General features: G+C 51.3%; 7 protein-coding genes across 7 annotated transcripts; 3 read left to right on the plus strand and 4 right to left on the minus strand.

The window, feature by feature from the left end:
- Window positions 1–272: 272 nt before the first annotated feature.
- Window positions 273–2528, minus strand: BO95DRAFT_446969 (alkaline phosphatase). The gene is made up of 2 exons (XM_025587515.1): window positions 888–2528; window positions 273–833 (listed from the first exon to the last, which is right to left on the minus strand). The coding sequence occupies exons 1-2, from the start codon at window positions 2386–2388 to the stop codon at window positions 523–525; spliced, it is 1812 nt and encodes a 603-aa protein (XP_025437945.1). The 5' UTR covers window positions 2389–2528; the 3' UTR covers window positions 273–522.
- A 153-nt stretch (window positions 2529–2681) lies between these two features.
- On the minus strand, window positions 2682–3980 carry BO95DRAFT_422718 (Mth938-like domain-containing protein). The gene is made up of 2 exons (XM_025584603.1): window positions 3251–3980; window positions 2682–3136 (listed from the first exon to the last, which is right to left on the minus strand). Exons 1-2 carry the CDS (start codon window positions 3759–3761, stop codon window positions 2931–2933), a joined length of 717 nt encoding a protein of 238 aa, XP_025437946.1. The 5' UTR covers window positions 3762–3980; the 3' UTR covers window positions 2682–2930.
- Window positions 3981–4618: 638 nt separating this feature from the next.
- On the minus strand, window positions 4619–7896 carry hmt1 (putative vacuolar ABC heavy metal transporter (Hmt1)). Its single transcript, XM_025581548.1, has 3 exons — window positions 7218–7896; window positions 6003–7129; window positions 4619–5944 (listed from the first exon to the last, which is right to left on the minus strand). The coding sequence occupies exons 1-3, from the start codon at window positions 7572–7574 to the stop codon at window positions 4624–4626; spliced, it is 2805 nt and encodes a 934-aa protein (XP_025437947.1). The 5' UTR covers window positions 7575–7896; the 3' UTR covers window positions 4619–4623.
- A 3245-nt stretch (window positions 7897–11141) lies between these two features.
- Window positions 11142–15864, plus strand: BO95DRAFT_446972 (WD repeat protein). Its single transcript, XM_025587517.1, has 2 exons — window positions 11142–11562; window positions 11772–15864. Exons 1-2 carry the CDS (start codon window positions 11333–11335, stop codon window positions 15619–15621), a joined length of 4080 nt encoding a protein of 1359 aa, XP_025437948.1. The 5' UTR covers window positions 11142–11332; the 3' UTR covers window positions 15622–15864.
- On the minus strand, window positions 15787–17765 carry BO95DRAFT_266706 (uncharacterized protein). The gene is made up of 2 exons (XM_025581549.1): window positions 16827–17765; window positions 15787–16761 (listed from the first exon to the last, which is right to left on the minus strand). Exons 1-2 carry the CDS (start codon window positions 17730–17732, stop codon window positions 15952–15954), a joined length of 1716 nt encoding a protein of 571 aa, XP_025437949.1. The 5' UTR covers window positions 17733–17765; the 3' UTR covers window positions 15787–15951.
- Window positions 17766–18055: 290 nt separating this feature from the next.
- BO95DRAFT_373243 (splicing factor cactin) lies at window positions 18056–19861 on the plus strand (the record flags this gene model as incomplete). Its single annotated transcript, XM_025583043.1, has 3 exons — window positions 18056–18568; window positions 18646–19122; window positions 19187–19861. The coding sequence occupies 3 exons, from the start codon at window positions 18056–18058 to the stop codon at window positions 19859–19861; spliced, it is 1665 nt and encodes a 554-aa protein (XP_025437950.1).
- A 2528-nt stretch (window positions 19862–22389) lies between these two features.
- BO95DRAFT_373149 (forkhead box transcription factor) lies at window positions 22390–23244 on the plus strand (the record flags this gene model as incomplete). The annotated part of the gene is made up of 2 exons (XM_025583036.1): window positions 22390–22557; window positions 22657–23244. Coding segments are annotated over 2 exons (756 nt in total), but the record flags the coding sequence as incomplete, so codon positions are not given.
- Between the last annotated feature and the right edge of the window lie 1100 nt (window positions 23245–24344).

Raw genomic sequence — 24344 nt, forward strand, 5'->3', positions numbered from 1 at the left:
TCAGAAGAAAGACAGTCCTGCTTTGGGGTCCTTTCCTTCTCTTAATTCATCCCAGAGCTCCAGACAGAAAGCCATAAACAGTTAGACCTACTACCCACGACAACGATTCCAATGACCCCAACTCCACCCTCCACTTCTTCTATCCTCCTCGACCTCAAGCCATTATTGGCGTACTCACCCACCTAGGAACACTAGTTGTAGAGCATAAGGAGGTTGGTTTCTGATTGGTACTGTACTTTGCCCCCCCCCCCCCCCCACCCAACTGAGGGCTTTGCTGCAAAGGATTCCGAGCTAATGCTCATCTTGTTCATGCAAATATTCGATTGTGGACGATTACTATGTAGGGAACTTGACCAACTATGAGATAGACATTACCAATTGGCCCTGATGAATGTGGTTGTTGTGGTTATGATGATCCAGCCGCCCGGACGCCAGAATGACCGTGCAAAGTTGTCATGACATGACGGTTGAAGTAAGTAAGAATGAAGAGTATACAATTGCCAGTTACAGCCGACTATCAGTCTAGTGAGCACCACCGCAGTTGCAGCCTCCCTCCGCCAGCGAGCGCTTGAACTCGCCATGGTAGGTGTCCATCCCCTCAGTGCGGACATCGGCACCGAGTGGGTCACCTAGCCAGCCGAACGATGATGTGTCGACCTGGTGCTCCGACGAGGCCACGGCCCAGTATTCGGACGCTTGCAACTTATCGGTGATGGGCTGCAAGTCGAGATCGAGATACTTGGTGAGGAATGATCCCACATCAATATTCTCGTTGTTTCCCAGGAGAGGCCAGGCATCCTTCGTGGAGGAAGCATAAATGTTCACGTCAACAGCTAGACGCGATGGTTAGTGTATCAATCAGCAATAAGATGAGGTGGACGCCATACCAGAATGTCCATGTGTCGCCCATCCAATCTGGGCCCTTCTGCTCACGATGTCTGCGAACACATATTGGGGAGTGATTGGCGAGTCGGGATCAAGCACGGCCCAGATTTCCTTCTCGGTGGCATCGGTAATGCCGAGATCCTTCTCCAGCAATTTCCGAACAAACTTCTTCTGTGCAGAGGAGTCGCTTTCCTTGGAGATAAAATCCTGGAGCTTCTTGTTCACGTATTCTGACGAGTGACTAGCGTTAGCTAGCACCCCAGGAAGCCACTTGTAATCCGGATAGGAAGCATGGAGCTGTCGCGCAGCAGCCAGACCGCCGGTCTCATGGTCGGACGTGCTCACCACCACTCCAGGGGTAGAGTCCTTCTCAAGGAAGTCCAAGACGGCCGCGAAAGCCTTGTCATAAGCCAACACCTCGTTGACCTGGGCAGCTGGGTCGTTTCCATGGCCAGCATGGTCGATGCGTGAACCCTCAATCATGAGGAAGAATCCCTTGTCACTGCCAGCGGTAGCCTCGCTGAGCGCCTTGAGCGCGGTGCGGGCCATCTCCTCCAAAGACGGATACACATCATTCTGGATACGGCGGTCGATCTCGAAAGGGATGTCCTTCTCGGCGAAAAGACCCAGGAGCGGCAAGTTCACAGCAGCGCCTCCGTCCAGCGAATCGAATCCCTCCCGGTCGTTCAAGTAGTGGAATCCATTCGTCTTCGCCAACTCAATAAGGTCACGATCGTCAGCCCGACAACTTCCTTCAGTCGAGTTAGGCAGGAAATGGCACCGGCCTCCGCCCATGATGAGATCCACCACCCGGCCCAGAGGATGCTCGCCAATCTCCTGCTCCGCGATGCGATCTTCATACTGCCGAAGGTTGACGTGGGAGGCGAAGCAGGCTGGTGTTGCGTCGGTTATACGGGTGGTCACCACCAGACCGGTCTTGTAGCCTGCGAGAGCGGCCGCCTCGAGAACTGTCCCACAGGGAGAGTGGTCGGGAAGAACAGAAATGGCACCATTGTAGCTCTTGAAGCCACAGGAGAACGCCGTGGCACCCGCAGCGGAGTCGGTCACGAGGCTGGAGCTCGACCGCGTCCTGGAGGTACCGATAATGTGCTGGTCCAGGACGAGAATATCGTCAATCGGAAGCCCTTCTGTGTATTGCTTGTAGTTCCGGGTCATGGTGAGACTGGCCGGGCCCATACCGTCCGACACCATGAAGATTAGGTTGCGCTTGCCGGTCGGCTTGCCCCCGGGGCCCCACGGATGCTTCGAGTGGTCATTGACTCGGCTTGCCTCGTGCTGGTAGACAACAGACAGAACAATCACAGCGACGGTGGCGAGCAAGGCCCATGTGAAAAGACCAACGTCTTTCCAGAATGCCCAGCCCCGGCCCTGACTGCGGTTGGTGCGTTCTCCGGTGAGCAGAGCGTCCTCTTCCTCGGCGTTGCGGATGGACGAGCGATCGGAGGACGGGCGCGAGGCCAGGAGTGGCTCTTGTCGCGCCATGTTCCTGTGTTGTTGCCTCTAGAAGACGAAAGATAAAATGTATGATTGCGCAGTAGTGACAGTAAATCTGAGTATTTAATGGAAATTGAGAAGGAGAGAAAGAAGACAACAGGAGAGAGGAGAAGAAGACGAGGACGAAGTCACAGCTGCAAGAGCAACTCGGGGCAGCTGATAAGCAATCAATGGGCCAGCGTGACCCTGACTTGCTGTTTTGGGAATGGCTTCGTACGGGGGATCGACGTCACCGCCTCACTTTGATAGATTAGGTAAGTGTTATCCATGCAGTCTCAATGCTCTTTTCTTTTTGGCATAATATACATACATGAACACAGAAAGGAAAAAAACTAAAAGTAGAGAAACGAAAAATAATACAAGCCTGTAGTGAAGGCTCCCTCCATCGCGTGCTAGTACCCTCTCACACAGGATACAGTTTCCCCAGCCTCGTAATTTACAGCTATCAACCTCCGCATCCGATGTCTTGAGTGTACCAGACCATCCACCATGAAAAACTCACCACAGAGTGATATGCAGTGAACAGTAATCTATCTTCTGATATTCCCCTTCCATCCGATCGGAATCATAGCCGCAGCGATCTCCGACACACCTCTCTCAGTAGCAAGCAGATTGAACTGGGCAGCCGCATTGCGAGTATCGGCCACTTCAACCCGCACGCCCAGGGAATTGAGATATCTCTTTGTTTCCGGCGATAGAGGAAAAACATATTCACCCATGCCAAGAATGAGGAGATCTGTTGGAGAGGGGGAACAAAGGAGGTTAGCGACACATCTATCAATCTTGTTTTCCTTTTCCTTTTTGCCTTTTTCCCTGGCATACAGGATAAGCAAAAGATGTCGTGACTTACCAGGACGAGGCCACACCAGATCCAATACACCCCAGGCCTGCTCGTCAAGCTCAAATTGACTCTTCTTGTTGATCATAGCATCCCGATGACCCCCGGGGGCTACCTGCCACGGACGCCACGGGAACGCCTCTCCACCCACGAGCATGACGCCGTCGCCACCGGTAATCTTCACTCCGTTGTTGAGGTGGAACCCGGTGTCCAGAGTGGCATCGATAGCAGTGGTCGGCGCGGGGATGTTGCCGAGGACATTGAGGGCGGCGAAGTCCGTCTGCGTGTCCTCCGTCGACTGAGGGCCGCGGTCGTGACTCGAGGGCTTTGCGCTGTGGGCGCGAGGAATCATGCGGGTAGGGCGGGCATTGTTGCTGTTGTACCGCGGAAATGAGACCGAGAGGCCAATCCGAGAGAGAGGCGAGCGAGATTGGGATGTGAGCTGGGCACAGAGATTGACGCTGCGGTCGGCGAAGATGGAAGTACGCAAGGCGCGCAGAAGCTGGGGTGATGGGGTGTGCATAGTGGTGGAGCTTCTGCGAGGACTCGCGGTGGGTGATGGTGATGTTGATGGTGAACCAGGGCTGTAAGTATTCCTGGGTTGATACTGTTGAGAGAATCAACCTTAAAGCACAGATTTCATTCAACTGGTCTTTAGAACCGTCAGCCTGGAGAGGATGTGCAGGGGCAGGAGCGATAATGATGTTAGCACAAAATATTTAAGTCCGTCGTTGGAGCTCCGGACCACTGCATTGAGACATTCCCCCCGACATTGGAACGCAGCGCAGGCGGCGCCCGGCGCATAACTACCTTAACTATCTTAGGCAGGCGGTGGCCGCATGATCCATAATTTAGAGCCAATAGGTCGGCGGCCAATAGTAACCTACCCCAGAACTGCTAATTTGGCACAAATACCGGCCCCAGACTGAGTATCATGGATACCGTTGGAACGGTTGACTATTGAACTTCCGTACCATTGCAGTGGTCGATCTACTCCGCAGCTTTGATGCTATCCTGAAAAACTCTTTTGTATTAAGTACTATGTTGGCAAAGTGCAACACATGAAGTAGTCAGCTAAATGCAATTCGTCTAGCACGTTTCATTCACCGTCCCATGCTCATAACCTTGGGCCGAACTAGGGGGCCAACTCGACGTCTCCCCTGAGATGGCAATGAAAGCAATGCCATACAAGTGATAAGTCGATAGGATGCCTTTGTATTCAAACGATTGTGTGGGACTGTATAATATGTCGCTGGCTTCAAATCTGAATCGCCAGAGTCTCGCGCAATTTCCACGACAGCTGGTACAAGTGGATTGCGAGACAAGGACGAACGATGCCACCCGTGGTATTAACGCCGTACCATCTATACAATGACTCAGGGCCCTCATCTTCGGCTTTCTTCGGTAGGCTTATTGGTAGATTGACCCTGACTTGGTCGACCTGCCGCGTCATGGGCGTTACTGTTCCGATCCTCGTCAGACTGACTGGAGCTATCATCGCCAACAGCGCCCGACGTTGATGCACTACGCAGGCGTTGGGCTCGATCTTGTAGCACTTGAGCTTCAGCTGCGGCTCTCTGGGCCCGAATCTGCTTGCGCCACATGCTTGCGTAGCGGCCCTTCATAGCCAGCAGTTGATCGTGTGTGCCACGCTCAACAACGCGTCCTTCATGCAGAACTAGGATTTGGTCTGCCGTTGTAATTGTGCTCAACCGATGAGCAATGACAAGCATGGTACGACCACGAGCAAGGCTAGCAAGTGCCCCTTGGATGTGCTCCTCCGTCGCGGTATCGAGAGCGGCGGTCGCCTCATCCAGAAGGATAATCCGCGGATTCTTGAGGATAGTACGAGCAATGGCTACCCGTTGCTTCTCTCCTCCACTCAACCGTAGGCCACGCTCGCCGACTTTAGTGTTATACCCGTCGGGGAAGGACAGGATCTTGTCGTGGATGCTAGCCGCTCTACACGCTTCATATACCTCCTCGTCCGTGGCGTTCTGGTTGGCATATTTCAGGTTGTACATCAGTGTCTCATTGAAGAGGACAGTGTCCTGGGGCACAACGCCCATGTGCCGCCGAAGAGAGTCGATGGTTACACTTTCAACGTCGTGACCATCAACGCACATACGACCGCGTTCGGCGTTGTAAAAGCGGAAAAGTAGTCGGAAGACTGTGGACTTTCCTCCGCCAGACTCACCCACCAAAGCCGTCGTGGTGCCTGGTTCACAGTGGAATGTGAGGCCGTTCAGAGCCGGCTTCCGCGTGTCATACGAGAACTCAACATTCTCAAATGTGATCCGGCCGCTGCACACGGACAGAGGCCTTGCGCTAGGGCGATCTACAACGGTAGGCTGTTCCCGGAAAAGCTCCAACATTCGCTCTGAGTTGATAAGGGCGGACTGGATGGAACGGTAAAAGGTTCCAAAGAAATTGAGAGGCCCCTGCAACTGTGCCATGTAGGTGAGCAATGACACAAACTGACCTACATCTCGCTGCCCCATGGACACCTGATATGCAGCGATAAAACAGGCAATGAGCAAGCCCAGCATGAAGACAGTGTTCTGTGACGTGTTCATAAGGTTGAGAGAAAAGAGAACGTGATACTCGGCTCTTTGATAGTCTGACACGGCTTGGCGGTATCTGCCGAACTCATAGTCTTCGGCATTGAAGTATTTGACGGTTTCATAAGAGACCATCGAGTCATTCCTGTGGTGATTTCGTCAGCTTCCGAAACAGTGAAACGTTGGCTCAAGCTAGCCCTTACTTGACGGCATCTTCCTGTCTGGACTTATTGACCATTTCCCTCCGAATCTCCGCCCTCCACTGCGCCAAGCGCACTGTGACGTAAAGGTAGCAGAAAGTAATGATGGTGACCACAAGGGCGTAGTATGCATCGAAGAAAATCAGGAAGAAGACAATGGCCACGCAAAGATCGACCAGCATAGGAACAACTTGAAAGGTGACCTGCTCGAGGAATGTGTTGATCGAACTACCTTTGCTGAGCGCAGATAGCACCTCACCCGTCTTCTTTCCCAAGTGGAAATCGAGACTGAGGCCGTGTACGTGTTCGAAAGCCGCGGTCGACAGCTCCATGTACGAGTACTGGCTCACAGGGATCCAAAGATTTGAGCGCAAGGATCCGATTAGTCCCTGGTTGCCCTGCAACCATCGGTAGAGAATATACAAGCAGATCTCGAACCACGGAATCCTAAACTCGCCATCCTCTCTGGAGAGGATGTTCGTGATGACACCCACCTGATATGGGACAAGCACATTGACAATGCGCTGCAAAACGATTAACACGAAACAGATGACCACCACAATCTGCAAACGGCGAGACTTGGACGGCCAGAGGTATGGAAAGAACAGGGAGTATCCACTCAAGTATTCCCACCAGCTTGTAGAAGGGACAGTGGTCGGGCGTACCCATGGATCGGTGGGCTTCGAAGGTTGAGCATGCCCGTTCGTCGCACCATGGCCGTTTGTCGCACCATAGCCATCCCCATTCTCTACATTGTGGGCATCGAGTAGTCCCGTAGTCTCGGTAGAGCCGTTCACACGGCTTCGTTCCCTCTTTGGGTTGACGTTTATCGAGTTCGCGATATAAGTCAGGACCATGGTGGCGAGGATGAGCACTCGGAAGCAATTTAAGACGACCCCTGTCACTTCCCAGGGAGTTATCCCATGTCGGAGACGACCACCAATAGGATCTCCAACCACTGGTTCTCGATGGGGCCCAGTGTAGATAGAGAGGGATGTGCCAAGAACACCGATTTCGATTGGGATTGCGATGAGCCATGGGACGAATTGAGCAAATGTCGGAGACGGATTCGTGTCCAACAGCGAGACAAGGATAATGGCATAGTCAAAGAATGACCCAACGACATATATCTATGGCAAATTAGAAAGCTGCTTCGCAGGACGGACAACACATGGCGATTACACAGGGAGCTCCACAGGATCAAAGCAGCGAACTTACCACAACGGACTGGCCGCACCACCAATGCTCCGATCTAGCAATGATGACATGCGACACATTCAGCGCACCTTCTGCGACAATGGTCAACAGAATTCCTACTGAAAACCATTTGAAAAGCAGCTTCGCGTTTTGAGAAAATCGTTGAGGAGATTTGAGTACGGTCATTGTGCTCCTTGACCGCTTGGGGAGCGGTCTTCCCCCAGGTCCAGTTTGCGCATTTTTGCTGTTGCGATTCACTTTCTTGGCTGCCAGGATAGAATTGGCAACAAACGAGGCGATGAAGACGAGGAGAAGGAGAATTGGGGATCCAGTACGAAGGTACCCCAGGAGTTCCCGAGTTGCATGATGAGGATCCATGGTGTGATGGATGTCCACTCAGTGACCGAGATTTTTCTTTGGACGTTCAAGGTATAATTTCCATGACACTGCGACCGCGACCTTCTCTCCAGGACGAGGAATATAGATGACAGGCGGTGAGAACTCGGAGTGCGGGAAAGTACTCGAGGTTCGAGGCGAATTATGATCGGGGATTCGTCGAACGAAGAAAGCCGGGAGTTGAACGAGAGCCGGCGGACACGTGGGAAGTAGCAAAGTTATGTCTGTCTTGTAATGTTCTATTAAATTTTAAGAGCAAAAGAAATCCTTGACGCAAAAAGACAGGAAGAAACGCAGATATGAGAATTGAAAGGGAAGAATTTTTTAGAGAGAAAAAGGGCGAAAGGTTAAAAACTTAAAATGAGGAAAAAAAGGGACTGTAATAGATACAGGAGAAGAAGAATACAGGTTGATTAAGCAAAGACTATAAAGAAGAGTAAAAGGTTGGCAACCGGAGGTGTACGTTGCACCAATATCTCTGATCATGCAAGAAACAAATTAAAAGAAGAGGAGGGGAGGGAGGAAAGGGAAGGGAAAGAGGGAAAAAAAAGGACAGGATAGACCAGAGGCACACGAGAGGAAAGGATCGTTGGATACAAATAGCAGCTTGACGAGAGCAAGATGGAATGACGGTGTGGATGCGGAAGAAGTCGAGAACCAGAACTGCACTAGCTTGGGTTTCCAAAGCTAGTTCCGTATTAAGCTTGGTTGGATCCGGAAGGCGAGGGGAAGGACCTGGAAAATAATAATAATATCCAGCATTATTATTATTATTATGATTATGTTTCCTTAGAGCCAAAAAAATAGAAAATTCGAAAAGGAAAAAAGAGAAAGAAAAAGAAAAAAAGAAAGGCAGGGGAAAAAAAAGCAAAATAACAGCAAAACAACGAGGGAAAGAAAGCAAAGAAGAACAGAAGGAATATCCGCCCTACGTACCTCGCCCCAACGGTCGTTTTCATTATTCCCGGCTGATCAGATGCAGGCAGCATCGGAGGTTTTCTTTCTCACCTGCGTTCTCTCTGTCTCTCTTAATACCTTTGCCTCCCACCATCCCCTCCTATGCGCAGTTTAATGGTATGAGTCAAATTAAAATAGAAAGGGTGGGTGAGGGCCTCATCAATCAGAAAGGATAGATCATGGTCTGGAATGATCAAGCTACAGGGTAGTACGTATTCCGTTTGTCTCTCCAGGATGTACCAGCCGTTGTATACACCCTTCTGGTCGAATCCCGTGGAGATTTAGAGGTGTAGAGGTGCATCATACCCAATGAGAACAGGGGTTGGAATGAAGGTTTCCGTGTGCTGAAGGAAAAGAATCCACTCAAGGGGATGAACAATGAGTTCTCAAGCACTACTCCGTCTATTCAAGAAGAATGAGACAGATGATGGCGGATGAGGGGAGGTGAAGGCCTGTGGGGTAGGTTGGTAAGTCGGTAAGTACGTAGTAGAATAGATTGCACAACTGCAAGTTACCGCCAAGTTGATACATAAAGACACCATGAGGCACACGCATGAGCTCCGCCGATGGCGACAAGCGAGAAGCAACTGGAGGGGGTCACTTGTAGGGGTATGTCATGACAGATCTCGATGGAGGAGGGCTTTGCGCAGATCGATGCGAGAAGGTGACAATGGGACGAGGACGAGGAGGACGAATGATGGAAGGCCTGGGCTGCCGCAGCAATTAACCGCTCGGGGATTCTCTGGAAGACTATGTGCTGGGATGGAAGAGAAGCTCTCTGAGTGGTCTGTGACCCCGGTTGGAGCAAAGACACATCACGGCCCAGATGCCGGTCCATCAACTTTGACCCCTCCTCCTGCTGGTGCTGGTGTTGCTGAAAGATAAAGACCATGGCGCTCACAGGATGAAATACGGGCGGGATTGTCGATGAATCAAAGCCCTTTCAGATGCAAGTGTTTTCGCTCGAAGGATGCGTAGGTGGCTGGCAAGTTTTCAGGGACATCTGTCGGTATGGACTAGTCTGGCCAAAATCAAATATCTAGATGAATACAATGTATACATTGTTGAATGGCTATCAGAGTACACTCTTGGGGTTAAATATATAATTCATCTATTGAGGCCGTTGCGCCACCCATCCCGTATATCGACATGGACAGAAACGATATAGAGGCAGTACAGAATTAGAAAACAAACCCTCCCCCTTCCATTCAAGCTACCAATATAACCACGCATCAGCCGACTATAACCAAAGAGCAAGCGTCTCTGATGGTGCGGGGAGAGGGTGTTCTTCATCCGCGACAATTATGCGCATCCCTCACGATTTCGACGAGTCATTCGGTAACCGCCCCAGACTAGTTCCATTTTAGCTTGTCCCACCTTGAAGTCCCGAATGTCCGGATGATCTAAAACAACGCCTGGATTGTACAGCACCGGACCATTGGAGTAGTGAGACAATGACATGGCCACCCAACTGCTTGATCTCGGACTTCCTGTCTCAATTTCCGCACCGCTCAACATGCATGGGAAGAGTCTACCGATAGGTGGCGGTCGATTTAAGCACCTCCCTAGGGAGAAAAGTGAGAGGGTAAGACAACCATGATCATCATAGGCGGGTGTCGTAATTATGCTTGCAGGTTGGACAGGAACAATTCTTGATCCGACCGAACCCCATCGACTCGTGACTGCACACCGCCCTGAACCTGCATGCATCCCTTGTCTGCATCCATCCATACTACTATACAGAGAATAATGTTTTTTTTCCGCAACCAACACCCTCTTCCCTCCAAATATCTCTTCCCCGGCTTTCCTCTCGTTCTCATGTGGCTGGATGGCCAAACGGGAAGAGGAATCTTGTTTGAGCTACCGTTTACAAGCTATTTAAGCTAGTTTCAGTAAAGTTGCTCCCAACATAGGCAGCAATCAGATCGGGAGGCGAAGGAATAATTTCGATGATACGGATACCGAAAGCTATAGATCAGTCTCCAGCCTGCAGAAAGTCAAGCAAACATAGCAAACTGATCGTACGGAGTTCCCTCCGTACAGTTCCCAAGAACACCAAACTCAACAACACCCGGTAAGTCACAGTACTGTATGTACTGTACAGTACATGAGTACTCTAGTTGGCTCTCCCTCTTCCTATGGAGATCGACGAGTTTTTGCACATACAGTGGACAGTATATTGTATCGACCTCAAATCTGCGTTACCCTTCGCCGCGCAAGCAGATACTCGTCGTATATATCACGGGGTAAGTTGAATTTACTTGACTATTGCCACTGGTTACATAATCACTCGCCCCCAGCTTGGAGCTTCGGCTCTAAACCAATTCAGGTATCAAGCCGTGTCATCCATTGAACCGGCAGAATTCCATCCAAGGCGGTTTGTTGCTCCATTATTGCACTGTCCGCCTCACATTCCTGCACTACTACTACAATTACTTACTGCTGGTCCTCGACGGTATCACCTCAATATCCAATCATACTCATGATTTACCTTTTCTTCATAACATCCACCTTCATCTTGTTTCCCGGGTTGAATTCATAGTTCCAGGAATCAGCTGCCCCCCCCCCCCCCCTTCTTCGAGTCTCATCTTCCGCCTCCCCCTTTCGTTCTCCTTTGGCTTTACCTTTCCAGGTTCCTTTCCCTTCCTATTCCCCACCTCTCTTCTGTGCATCACTCTTGTTTGTTCGTCGGGGAAAAAACCTTCACAGCCATGGAGCTCCAGTCCTCATCCGGTTAAGTCATGCATGACTGACCTCTGAGAGAGTCTCTGACCCTGGAAATCATGGCCGACTTCTCTCGATTGCCCCCCCGAGGCAACACCTCCCCAGCGCCGCCGCCTCCCCCACCTCCAGCTCCCGTGCACCAAAGTCACAAGTATTCCAACCGCGCGGCCAGTGCTTTGGCAAGATTTGCCCAGCCTTTTTTCTCCGGGTCTCGACCTCCCAGTCCGCATACGCAAAGTGGTCGTGCAGATCTATCTGCTGGTCCCCGTTCCACTAGGTCCAAGTCCTTGTATAGCTCTCCACTCCACTCCTTTCCCCCCCCCCTTCCGAGATACTGCTTCCTCGCCCTCGCTCGACTCTTGCCCTACCTCCCCCTTACTTCTTTCCTCCCCATTAGTGCTTTGGCTTTACCTAGTAATTTGGTCCCGATGACCGGGGTGACGGAAGCTCTAAGCACCTTGAAATGTGAAAGGTGAATGAATCTGACATCTTCCTTAGACCTGGTGCTTCTCAGACGATCTCTCATAAGACTGGGATTCCTATAGCTGCGCTAGATATATCTCCCCAGCGGACACATGCAGTTATCGGCGGCAAAGAGATTTTGAAAACGATCCGTGTCTCGCCGGATCATTCGTCCGAGGAATTCAATCTTCGCAGTGCCATTATTAGCTATTCTTCTACTCACCATGTCGGGAGTGGGCTTTCCGCTCGGCACAAAGACCAGCTGACGGTCAGAGATGTGAAGTGGTCACATGGTGAGCATGACCAAATCATCGCCACCGCGGTGGCCAATGGCCGCATTGTTGTCTACGATCTGTATCGGACTGGCTTAGAATGCTGCCGGTTTCAAGGCCATAGCCGTCAAGTTCACCGCCTAGCCTTCAATCCATACCATTCATCATGGCTGTTGTCTGGAAGCCAGGACTCTTCGATCCGCATGTGGGATTTGCGGACAGCATCGGCAGAACGGGGCGTCTTAGTATGTGGAAGTACGGAATTATTCAACGGTAACAGTGATGCTATCCGTGATATCAGATGGTCACCGACCGACAGAGTACTGTTTGCAACAGCCACAGACAGTGGAGCTATACAACTGTGGGATTGCCGCAAGACCAGTGCGCCGTTGATGCGGATTACTGCTCATGATCGCCCCTGTTATTCGGTAGACTGGCATCCTGATGGAAAGCACCTCGTCAGTGGAGGCACAGACAGGCAAGTGAAGGTTTGGGATTTCTCTACTTCAGCAGAAAGAAGACAGAAGCCGGCCTTTCAGTTTCGTACCCCCCAGGCTGTTCTCAATGTGCGCTGGCGGCCCCCATCATGGGCGAGGGAGCCGGAGGGAGCAGGTGATTGGCAGTCGTCGCAGGTAGTAACATCTTACGACAAGGAGGACCCACGAGTTCACCTCTGGGATCTTCGGCGGTCCCATATTCCCTTCCGCGAGTTTGATCGTTATGACGCTCACGCCACCGATCTGCTCTGGCATTCGAAGGATCTGTTATGGACGGTGGGTGAAGCCGGCGCTTTTACCCAGACAGATGTTCGATATGCCCCTCAAGTGGTCAATCAACGGTCGACCTGTGCTGTTGCTTGGAGTCCAAGTGGAGAAGTGCTCGCCTTTGTCCAGAAGCGTCCTCGACGAAGTGCTCTTGGACCCAGCACCGCCGAGGTTGTAGGCCCTCGACAGGACGAGAGCAGCAGTGGGGAAGCCTTGAGTCAGAGCCCGGTGGACGATTTCCTTGATGACGCCCCGCTCACCTCGACGCGGCATCGGTATAGTAAGTCAAGTAGCATTCGACCGTCTAAGTCCTTAGGCAGTACTCCCCCGAGTGCATCGGAGCTTGTTCCTATTCTCCCCCTGGAAAGGTTATTGTCTCAGATCAAAACCCCAGAGGTACGTCAGCTCGGGTTTGTTGGAGGGATCCCGGGAGCCACACTGGATCAGGATACATACCAGTATCTAGCTTCGCACTATCATCCTCTGCTCGATGAGCCTGACATGCTTCCCAAGAGTTCTACACAGTCTTTGCTTGAATCACTTGGCCACAATGCCCAGTGCTCCGAAGACATATCTTTATTCAAGCTTGCTCAGACCTGGCGGGTCATCCAGTACGCGGTCATTCAGGAGCTTGAACTTAGGGCGAAGCAGCAGCCCCCCTCGCTCGATAAGGGACTTCGGGTCATGAAGAAACGCCCGTCAAAAGAAGGGCCAGTCGCGGAAAAGCAGCGGACAATGGAAGACGGTCGACAGGACAAATTTAAGAACAAGCTGATCAAGAGCGTCATTGAGAGCGATACATCAAAGCATCCTCTCACTGATACGGAGGGTGCTTCAACTATGACCACCCCGCTTGCGCAGCCCCTACCTGATTCTCCACTCGGGTCACTGGATAGTTCAATATCCCACATGACGTCCTTAAATGATACTACAGATATTCAACCGCTTCCTGCCTCAGTCCTGAGTCCCAATATCGGGACAATGTCTTCAAACGATTGGTCATCGGTATCGGACGTTGATCCTCGGCCAATCCGCAACTTCAACGAGAGTGGAGAGCAGGCAAATAAAGGCGCTCATTTTGCGCCGGAAAGTTTACCACCTGATTTCTTGCGCCCTTCTGTAGCCCATGATCTGGCAGATGACCAGCGATCTGCACCACGAGCCATCACCGGCAGGACAGATTGGCATATCAGAAAGCCTGCGGGTATTTCAAAGGACGCTTCTGAAGTGGATGATTATGATTTGAAGATGGAGGACAAAAGAGCGGCAATTCGTGATTACAGGCTTCATCCAAAAAAAGTACTGACCTTGGAATCTCGGATGGAATCTGCCAAGCCCCCAACGTTTCATCGTCAAGAGTCATCAGAAAGCTTCCCAATGTTCTCCGCATCAACGGAAAGTTCGCATCCTTCTAAGTACATGGGCACGTCTCTTAATTCTGCTGCAAGGCTTCATGATGCAGCGGGGACCGAGAGCCGAGGCGGGCAGGTGGATATACCCATTTCAAACAATAACAGAACCAGGAGTAGAGGAGCATCCATCCTAAATCCTGACATTGCGCATGAGACAGAAATGCTCATCAGCGAGTCGTTCGAGGAAGAGCCTCCAGGCTCTGATACCATTCATCTTGACCGGCCGTCCAGCCCGCCTCCGCTCCTCAAAGAGAGCCAACCATTGGAGTCTCGTACTTTCGAGGAAAGGTCTCAATCAGGGCCCAATGAGTGGAGTGCTCAGAGCACCTCTGGAGTGTTGAAACAATTTTCGGACGTCAGCATTCCAATTACTCCCGATACAACCCCTAACAAGCCCTGGAGTGTTGAGCTACTGTTCAAGGAGGCGATCAGACACTATCATAGTGGCGCTGTTGTTGACATCCAGTCTGCTGCTCACCTGCTCTTAATGTTGCGCGCTCTTTTTCAGGAATGCGACAAGATCCTCCCCAGCGAAGAGACTGAATTCATTCTCAAAGCCTACAACGAACAATTATTACGACAGTCAATGTACAAGGAGGCGGCCGAGCTCCGGCTACTCTGCGTGCCGTCCTACCCAGCAGTGTACGAATATGCCCAGGCGGACACATACATGAACGTGTTCTGCTTCTCATGCAAACGGCCATATGAGAACCCAAAGAGTGACAATGGGCGATGCTATCGTTGCAACACCCCACAGGATCCGTGTGCTATCTGTATGAGTGTTGATCCTCCTCCAGAATGGGTCGCAGAGCTATCAATGTCCTCGGATCACTCCGATCTTGGGTCAGGATCACCATATACCTTGTCCGCTTCGCATTCCTCCTTGGTGACAGAATCTATACCTCAATACGAGTTACAGCAAATGGACGCTATGTTCTCCGAAAATACTCAACCGCGTCGGCCCAGAGGAGCCACTCTCTGGACGTGGTGTCAAGGCTGCGGCCACGGCGGACATCTAGCTTGCATCAGTACTTGGCTAAGCGATGTATCCATCAGCGAGGGTGGCTGCGCGACCCCGGGGTGTATGCATGACTGTGGTCCAGGGTCCCGCCGTGAACACAACCGGTCTGTCCTGCTAGAGGAGTCCAAGAAACGAGATTCCGCCGGCCGCAAAGCAGGTGCAGGCTTTGTCAAACGAGACACATGGGCCAAGGGGGAAAGCAGGGCCGTGGAGAAGGTGCGTGGTATGTTGGGGGTTGGTGCATCAGCTGGAAGCACTTCAACCACGGCTACCACCAGCGCTGGGCCCAGTGGAGCCTCCTCTACCACGATGTCTCCCAAAAAGGTGCGACTAGTGACACCTAGTGAACAAGGGAAGCCGCGGCGAAGTGGCCATCGGACAAGCTTTGGTGGCAGCGGCAGCGGGCTGAGCAATTGATACTGAATCTATTCATACGAGCGACTGACGCCATTGAATCGGCAGAAGGCTGAGCCGATCTATCTTTCTTTGCATGTTTTTGTCTGTCGTCTCATCTTGTAAAGTGAGACTTTAGCACCCAGCCTCGATTTGCCAGTGGACAGAAGTCCCAAAGGGTCGATGATGATGACTGTACATAATATAATGCGCCTACATTGTAGTAGTAATGTGGATGACCCATGAAACGGTCTTCCTGCCGCCGGCCTATCCAAAAAACAACTTCTAACTAGCTAGCACAAAGCTGTGTCCTATGATTTCAACTCAAGTCAGTGGTCTCCGGAAAAGCTAAGTTCAGAATTTTCGTTTCTTCTTGGCTGGAGCTTTGGCCTTCGCCTCGAGTTGTCGTTTCAATTCATCCCGCTTCCTGTCGGCCCGCTGCAGTTCACTCTCCTCTTTCTCTTGTTCCGCGGGTGGTGTCAATTCAGGCTTTTGTTCCTGAGATGCTGAACGGGCTGCTCGCGGGTCTGCTGGTTCTGTAGTGGCTCCTTCGGATGCATCATCCGAGTGTTCTAATTTGGCAGATGACGCAGCATTTGTTGGTGGTTGAGATTCCGCAGTGCGCTTAGTGGAGCGTGCAATACCTCCTATCACCCCCAACCGGCCGGTCCGTTTGGGCGAGGTCTGGGTCTTTGACTCAGACAGCTGGTCTGATAGTGGTTGAGAGGGTTGCCGATTTGGAGATGATGGCAGAGATGGTGGTTGCTCTTTCTTCTTGCCGCCTATGATTCCAAGGCCGCGCTTGACTGGTGCTGGTGCATTCGGTTTCGGTGGTGGGGGTGGTGAAAGGTCGTCGTCTCCGTCTGTCTCAGAGGCGGTTGCTTCGCTATCTGTTGCTCTGGGGGGAGGTACTGATGGCTTGGCCCTCCGGTCTGGGATGTCGACCTCTGAAGCAGAAGAGGGCGGTGTCTTCTCTGTCGATTGTGGTCTCTTCCTGCCTCCGATTACACCAAGACCACCACCTTTAGAAGGCTTCTGTACTGATAAATGCTCCGACCTTGACGGTGATCTCGTCCCGTGTCTTGCTGAGCTTGGCTCTGCACCAGGGCTTGGACTTGGCGTCTTGGCTGTGGTGCGTCTTAGATGCGGCGGTGTCTCTTGTCGCTAGGGCGAGAAAAGATAGTGAACGCTGAACTGCTTAGAAAGCTGAGTGGGCTGTAAGAACATACCTCAAATTCGTCGTCGTCATCCTCATTCCCACTGTCACTGTCAGTCTCGAGACTACCATCAAATTGGCGCTTCTCTACGGCAGGCTTCCGGGGCTCATTGTCGGACGACGAGTCGACGACTGCAGTTGAGAGCTGATTCCACCATCCTTCTGCTGGCGCAGTGAGGTCTCGCACTCTATCGGCATCACCAACCCCGGAGCCAGTGGCTTCCGTGGCAAGATTGGCCGCGGAGCTGAGCTCGGGAAAGGATACATTGGTCTCGCGAATCCAGGAGTCCTTGTCGAATGGCTCGACCCCTTTGATGTATTTGGCAGTATGTGACAGCATCGTGTCTTTCTGTCCCGGACGATGACCGGAGACGCCAGGGAAGACTGTGCCAATGTCGATACCTAGAGTTTCGAGCTTGTCGAAGAGCTTCCCTAAGACCCAGTCTTTCTTCATGAGCTGGTCGATCAAAACCTGTTCCCGCGATTGCCATACGGCCTCAGATTTCACCAGCGGCAAGAGCAGACGGTCAGTGGTCGCAGAATGAGGGTTCTGGGACAAATAAAACCTCCATCGGAGAGGGTTGAGCGGAGCCGGGAGCTTTGTTGTGGTGAGCAGGTGCAGGCTCGCACCCTCTGAGCCCCGGCTGAGCGCAGCACTATGCCCAGAGTCATGATGCAGCGCCTCTTCTATCTTCTGTAGTAGCACTGTGAGCTGATCGTTATCCTCACTGGGGTCGATGGTGGTGTCGTCTTCATCTGCTCGTCGCAGTATAGATTTACGATCCAAATGTTCCGACCATATGTATGTAAGGTCGGTGATATACAGCTCATATCCGTCCACAGTGAAGGTAAATTGATACAAGATAGTGGGGACATTGCCAGAGGATGAGAAATGCAGTCTGTGCCATCTCGAAGGCATTTTGACCGCGACTGGTTGGGTCTGCTTTAGAATGGTAGGTAAGTTGAGAAGTAAGAGCCGCTATTTAAGGCATCAGCGGGTTGGTAGGCAATAGATTAGATGCACGTGCTGATAGAGAAGGTTTGCCGCGGCGGCGGCGCGATCGATTGACCTTCCTGTCAACCCGATCTCTGGACTGTCCGATAACAGTGCAACTTGGAGAGCCTGCTCCTCATTTGACAGCCACTGAATAACTCTGTTCGTTCTTCTTCTTAATTTTATTTTTGTTTTCTATCGTATACTCACGAGAGATTCGGAATCATTCTGGGCCTCCCCCCAACAGGATGTCATCGCGATTTCCCGAGCGAGCAAGCTCGAAGCGCAGCCGTTCTCGCTCCCCGTCGCGTCATCCTCAGAAGCACCCACGCCGATATGACGACCGAGACCAGCAATACGACTCCAGCAGGGCCTGGAGAGGCGAAGAAGGTCGTCCGTCGCAGTCGCGACCGCGGAATATGAAGGACCAGGTGCGGCTCAATCAGCTTCAGGAAGATGAGCAGGTCCGAGAATGGGTGGCGCAGGAGGACATCTTCGTTCTCAAGCAGGCCAAAAAGAAGGCAGAGATCCGGGTGAAGGAAGGCAGAGCCAAGCCGATCGATTGGCTCACTGTTACTCTACGGGTGATCGATCCTACGAGGAACCCTCTAGATGATGAAATCGCCGATTCGGAGCTCGATCTGGTGGACCCCGATGGTGTCTTTGAAGGACTGTCGGCGGCACAGTTGCTGGGTCTAGAGAAGGATATTGATACCTTCTTGAGTCTGGAGAAGAACTCGCAGAACCGGGAGTTTTGGAAGGTATGAGGTCTCCTCTGGTCTTCCGGCTGGTCAGGATGTTGTTTAGACGATGCTAACCACTATCTTTTCTGGCACAGACGATGAAGGTCATCTGTCGAGATCGCCAAAAGATCACCGGGCCTGAAGGTCGTGCGCTCAGCTCCGTGGCTTCCGACATCAACCGATTGCTGAGTCCCAAGTCCTACGAACAACTTCAGACACTCGAGGTGCAAGTTAGGAGAAAGTTGGATTCGAACGAACCCATCGACACAGACTACTGGGAAGAACTTCTGCGCAGTCTCACTGTTTGGAAAGCTCGCGCCAAGCTGAAGAAAGTGTTTCAAGATGTCATAAATGAGAGAGTTAAGGGGCTGCGCACACAACAGTGCGAGGAGGCCGAATCTGTGCGAGCGAAGCTCGCTCCGCTGGCTCCCTTTATGCGGGCCCCCTCGGGGAGTGACGCTCAATCCGATCATCACGACTTTGAAGGTCTCGATCCGGACCCATTGCTTCAGGTTCGTCCAGAGGACAAGATACTGGAGATTGTCGATGAAAGTGCTTTTCTTGGTCAAGTGGTCAGTCCAATTGCACCATGTACCATAAATCAATCCTCGAAAGACTGATGCCAACACTATGCAGGCCCGGGAACGACAAAAAATCTTGAAGATGGGATTTGTGCCGCTGCGCCAGCGACATGCGGAGAAGCCTTCGGCTACTCCCCTGAACCAAGCAACAAACATGCCAGTTCCTAGTGCCCTAACTAGGTTCTCGGCCATCCCCAACGATGACTTTTCTCAAGCGACCAAGGCCCTCTATGAACGCGAATTGGCGAAGGGAGTGAGTGAAAACGAGGAGATCTTCACTGGCGAGGAAGCTGTAAGCTCCGGCGCCCAACCTTTGTGGGCAGGCAAGTATCGACCCCGCAAGCCGCGGTACTTCAACCGTGTTCAAATGGGCTACGAGTGGAACAAGTACAACCAAACCCACTATGACCACGACAACCCACCCCCGAAAGTCGTCCAGGGCTACAAGTTCAATATATTCTACCCAGATCTGATTGACAAGACCAAAGCTCCGACCTACCGTATCGAGCGGGAAAATGGCCGTAAGCGCGGTCAGTCCTTTGCGGAAGCAGGGGAAGAAGATACTTGTCTCATTCGTTTTATGGCCGGCCCACCGTATGAAGATATCGCCTTTCGCATTGTGGATAAGGAGTGGGATTACAGTGCCAAGCGAGAACGCGGTTTCAAGAGTACTTTCGACAAAGTACGTTACATCCCCCTTTTTTTTTCGTACAAAGAAAATGAGAATTGACGGTGTCGGCAGGGAATTCTGCAACTACATTTTCAATTCAAGCGGGTGAGTCGAGTCCCTGATCGACGTCTCATCCCGGTGCTATACTAACTCGATTATCTAGATCTACTACCGGAAGTAAAATCAAGGCGATTTTCGGAGTTTCGGCGGTATGGAACGCACGAAAAGCCCTAGCGTATGCCAGAGGCAAAATATCGTCAGATCTGGGTTCCACAGGGACGAATTCGTCCGCGTACAACGAAGAGCCGTTCTCGCTCTTCTGATTGGACTGCAAACTTAATCCATCTGATCACGTATTGGACTCTATGCCAGCCAAGCTAAGATGTATCATATTCGATCTCAAGCTACTACATGATCCGGCGCGCAGATCGTGGTCTCCACTCACGGAATACCTGTCGATGCTTAATTACACTGCACTCGAGATCTGTATATATTCGGTCAGAAATGCTTTCCGTGCCTCCACTCTCTCCAGCAAAGGCTCCCCCACCCTGGGCAGCGCTGGTGTATATCACGTGCAACAAATCAGAATTGAGGCGGGGGACCTCATGCTTCCCTCGCATGGTCGTCGTGGACTTGGGAATGGTGGTAACACCTGATGCGGCTTTGGGGAAACATTGCGTATTGTTCTAAGGTTCCGGCTGGACGGGGAAACCGGGAGAAGCAGTGGTGTACCTAGTATCTGCAGGACAACTCTCTAAAGACTTCTCATGGCTTGAGGAAGAGGGAAGGGAGAGGAGTTATCTCCAATTCTGAGAAAAGTTCTGCAGCTAATTTCGAATTGCCCTTCGTTTTCTTTGTTTTTTGTTTTTCAAAATTGTTTTTTGTTTTTCTATTTTTCATTTTTGGTGGATGGTAGAATGTATCTGCAGACTTCCGGTATCGCCATCCTCATTAATACGTGCATGACCCCGGCCCATCTGGCGCGGCAGGCCACCCAGGGACCGCCATCGCAAGCCCCCTCGGACCAGATCTAGCCTCCGTTTGGGCATTCGTGATTTCATGGTCTTCGACTGCACTGCAAGTGGACTAGAATACCAGTTCGGTTTCACAACCTTATGGGGGGCGACTCCCGCGGTTGTCAATGCAGCTACATTTTCAACACATGATAGAATAGGTTGGCTGGTAGACCATTGGTATCATCCTGATTCTTTTCTGACTAATGTCTACCATTTCCCTCCCCTCCTCCTGGGCTGTGGGAAAGGGCGATCTTGACATCTTGTTCAACCTCATCCTTGTTTTGAAGGACTAAATATGTGCAAAGACTGACTGATTGCAAGCCCACAAAAGAAGAAAGAGGGTTAGCAGGAGAGAATGTCAGACATACTGAGGGAGGGACTGATACCGTAGACAGACCTCAAAAGAAAAAGAAAATGAAAGGAAAGAAGAGACCAAAAAGACCAAGCTTGTACTGTACATTATGAGCTGGCATTTTCTTTTGCCTCACAGCTTCAATTGCAAGATCGGGCTCCCTTCGTCTCAGTGGTCACACGTCTATTTTTTTTTTTTCTGATTTATTTGAAGGCGATTTTGGAGCCAACCCCTCCTAATCCTCCTTTCCTTTGTTCAGAGAGAACCCTTTATTTTGCAGCAAGCTACTTGATGGGACTCTAGAGGCAAGGGTGTCGTCGAAGTCTCAATAAATTTATATAATATTTTTATTCCGCTGTGAAGCTACACTTCTTCTCATGTTACTCTGAACTAGTCATTGACCCAGCTCTCGTCACAGACTGCGTTCATCCTGGCTCATACTACTAGCACAAGGCCACAAGCACAAGCACAAGCACATTATGGATCGTTTCTATCCTTCTCCTCCTCTCAGCTCACACCCGGACTCACTTCCATTCGGCCGGGCTTCTTCTCAGATTGAGCCTGCGAGACAAACAGTGACCCCTCCCTCATCTGTAACAGATGGCGCTCGTTTGACCCCTTCTCACCATGTCTATCCCTGTTCAGCAATCGGAAATTGGACGAGTTCCCATTCCGGCAGTTCAGAGACGGCGATGTCTCACTACCACCTCCAACAACAACATCATTATCATACCACCCCTCTGTGGAAGGCACCGCTATACCGACCCTCTTCTTCTTCACCATCCAGCGCTTCATCTGAGGAAGAAGTGCCAAGTCTCTTTCCTACTCACGGCGTTGAGTCTTCCGAGTGGTCATCGCATTCGACTGCGCCCAGTTGCCCGGAGTCGAAACAAGTAAAGCTCGAACCAGGAAGCAGTTACGAAAGCACCAGAAACTCTCTGCTCTGGTCGCGGACGCCAGGAACCCAGCAACCTGGATGCTCGCTTGAATCTGGCACCTATTCCATACCTTCTCAGACAGCTGCACCGTATCCAACACGGCCAGATACCTTTAAAACGGCTTGTCCTACCCCACGGTTGCTACCACCGTCACTGGCTTTTCCGAGCTCAGGTCATGGTTCGTTCCTATCTGACAAGGTGAAGACCCATGCAAACAGACCAGGGTCCCACCATGAGGAGTCACGACCTAGTCTTGACGACATCGGAGAGGAGGCAAACTCGGAGGCCCCATATTCCTGCCTTATCGAAAAAGCCCTCCTTGAGGCTCCCGATAAAAAGCTTACGCTTCAGGATATCTACAGCTGGTTTGAGAAGCGTACAGTAAAAGGAAAGGATCGTGCTTCCAAAGGCTGGCAGAACAGCGTCCGACACAACCTCTCAATGAATGCGGTAGGTGATGCTACTTCGCGATTCTCCACGATTGCTTGTGCTGTTCGTTTCAGGCCCTTGGTCTTGTCCCGATGACTGACACGGTGCATCTTCCAACAGGGGTTCGAAGCTGTTCGAGAGGAGGAACCTGGTAAGAAGCCCCAGAACTACTGGCGCCTAACGGAAGAAGCCGTCAAATATGGCGTCCAGTCCACCACACGGTACCGAAAGCAAGCGAGTAACAAAAAGACATCGATCTCAGACCCACCAGCACCTCAGCGCCAGCGGTCAGGGGCGAAAGGAGGGAAAGCTACGAAGATTAAGGCCAAGCTCCGTGGGCGCCCATCAGGCGAAGATGAGCTGCGAAAGGACAACTGTCAGCGTGAAATCACACAACCACCACTACAAAAAATAACCTATGGTCATGGTTATCCGTCCACTACCACAACAACATCACCCGCGACGGCGTCCGTGATATCATCCTTTCATGTGTCAGTGCCAGTCACACGGTTATCAACCGAGTCATTCGACCTGGGCAATGCTGTTGGCTGTGCAGATCCCCATCATTATTTCGCCATGCCAGGAGGACAGGGATCAGACTGTCTGACAATGGAAAACAGCTTTCTTCCATGGGGGGGGGGCCCTACGTTTTCTGCCGGGCTGATGACCGGGCCTGGGATTACGGCGAATCTCCCCCTAGGGATATAGAGGGTGGAGTAACTAGATAGCGTCGTTAGCGAATGGCCATTGGAAATTCCGGAATATACTGTACTAGCTGTTCATTGAGTGGTCTGTCCATGTTTGAACCATGCATTCCTCCCTGTTGAATGTTCTCTTAGACAATAGGCTGTTTCTATTCTACTAGGTATCATGTGTGCTTTCTCGCTGCAGGAGCTGATGGGCAACTGATGGGCAACACACACGTGTGGCGCTTCGGAACTGGTTTGATTACTTTTCACTGGCTGTCTGATCCTTCCTTCCCGATTGAGATATATGGCCAGCTTACCAACTAGGTACCTCTTACTACTGCTAGGCATTTTACTACCTTCCAACAGCCTGTCTGCCATACGTGGCTCGGAGAGCATCATCGACTGCACGCCATGATAAGATGATTGAAGGCACATCCCAAGTCCACGGCTGTAGCCCAAATTGCCATCATTTCTAATTTGACATGAATGATCGCACACCCATGGCCAGTATCCTGCAACAAAACAATTCAACATGTCACTTCTTCCAACACGAATCAGGGATCAGGCAGAGATCGGTGCTCGGATCGAGCCCCCTCCCACCCCCGTTTCTATCATAGCTCACAGCCTGTCAAAAAGAAACCTACTTTTGATTGCATCCATTCCTGCAAGTATGCATGTTGTGTAGGAACGATAGGTATATTTTTTTAGTGACTCTCACTAATTTAGATGCTTTCGTCTAACTAATCAGTGAGCTGGGCTAATGCGAGCAACTCCCGCGGGCCTTTGTTAGAACAAAACTTCTGCTTCTCATGTTTCGACTAGTCCTGAGACCACCTTCCTTTTACCTATTCTGGAGTGGGGACGGGGAAGAGAAGCAGTTTTTCTCATTCTCCTTCATACCCCGTACCTATCTCCCTATCTCCCTGTCTCTCTCTCACTCTCTCTTCGCCCCTCCCCACTCCCCTCCAACGTCAATCTTCTCCTTGGATGCCCAAGAGGGTATGGCGCTACTACTTAGTACGATGTAGTAGTAGTAGTAGTAGTAGTAGTAGTAGTAGTAGTAGTAGTAGTAGTAGTAGTAGTAGTAGTAGTAGTAGTAGTAGTAGTAGTAGTAGTAGT

Source organism: Aspergillus brunneoviolaceus, assembly GCF_003184695.1.
Source record: "Aspergillus brunneoviolaceus CBS 621.78 unplaced genomic scaffold BO95scaffold_79, whole genome shotgun sequence".
Classification (NCBI taxonomy): domain Eukaryota; kingdom Fungi; phylum Ascomycota; class Eurotiomycetes; order Eurotiales; family Aspergillaceae; genus Aspergillus; species Aspergillus brunneoviolaceus.

Bases quoted from the DNA above. Each gene is read 5' to 3' on its own strand.
- BO95DRAFT_446969 (XM_025587515.1), bottom strand. From the start codon at position 2,388: ATGGCGCGACAAGAGCCACTCCTGGCCTCGCGCCCGTCCTCCGATCGC. The intron at 834-887 runs GTATGGCGTCCA...CATCGCGTCTAG, and splicing joins GGCGACACATGGACATTCTG to CTGTTGACGTGAACATTTAT.
- BO95DRAFT_422718 (XM_025584603.1), bottom strand. From the start codon at position 3,761: ATGCACACCCCATCACCCCAGCTTCTGCGCGCCTTGCGTACTTCCATC. The intron at 3,137-3,250 runs GTAAGTCACGAC...CCTCTCCAACAG, and splicing joins TCTGGTGTGGCCTCGTCCTG to ATCTCCTCATTCTTGGCATG.
- hmt1 (XM_025581548.1), bottom strand. From the start codon at position 7,574: ATGGATCCTCATCATGCAACTCGGGAACTCCTGGGGTACCTTCGTACT. The intron at 7,130-7,217 runs GTAAGTTCGCTG...AATTTGCCATAG, and splicing joins GGTGCGGCCAGTCCGTTGTG to ATATATGTCGTTGGGTCATT. The intron at 5,945-6,002 runs GTAAGGGCTAGC...AAATCACCACAG, and splicing joins AGACAGGAAGATGCCGTCAA to GAATGACTCGATGGTCTCTT.
- BO95DRAFT_446972 (XM_025587517.1), top strand. From the start codon at position 11,333: ATGGCCGACTTCTCTCGATTGCCCCCCCGAGGCAACACCTCCCCAGCG. The intron at 11,563-11,771 runs GTATAGCTCTCC...CATCTTCCTTAG, and splicing joins TCCACTAGGTCCAAGTCCTT to ACCTGGTGCTTCTCAGACGA.
- BO95DRAFT_266706 (XM_025581549.1), bottom strand. From the start codon at position 17,732: ATGCCTTCGAGATGGCACAGACTGCATTTCTCATCCTCTGGCAATGTC. The intron at 16,762-16,826 runs GTATGTTCTTAC...TTCTCGCCCTAG, and splicing joins ATGACGACGACGAATTTGAG to CGACAAGAGACACCGCCGCA.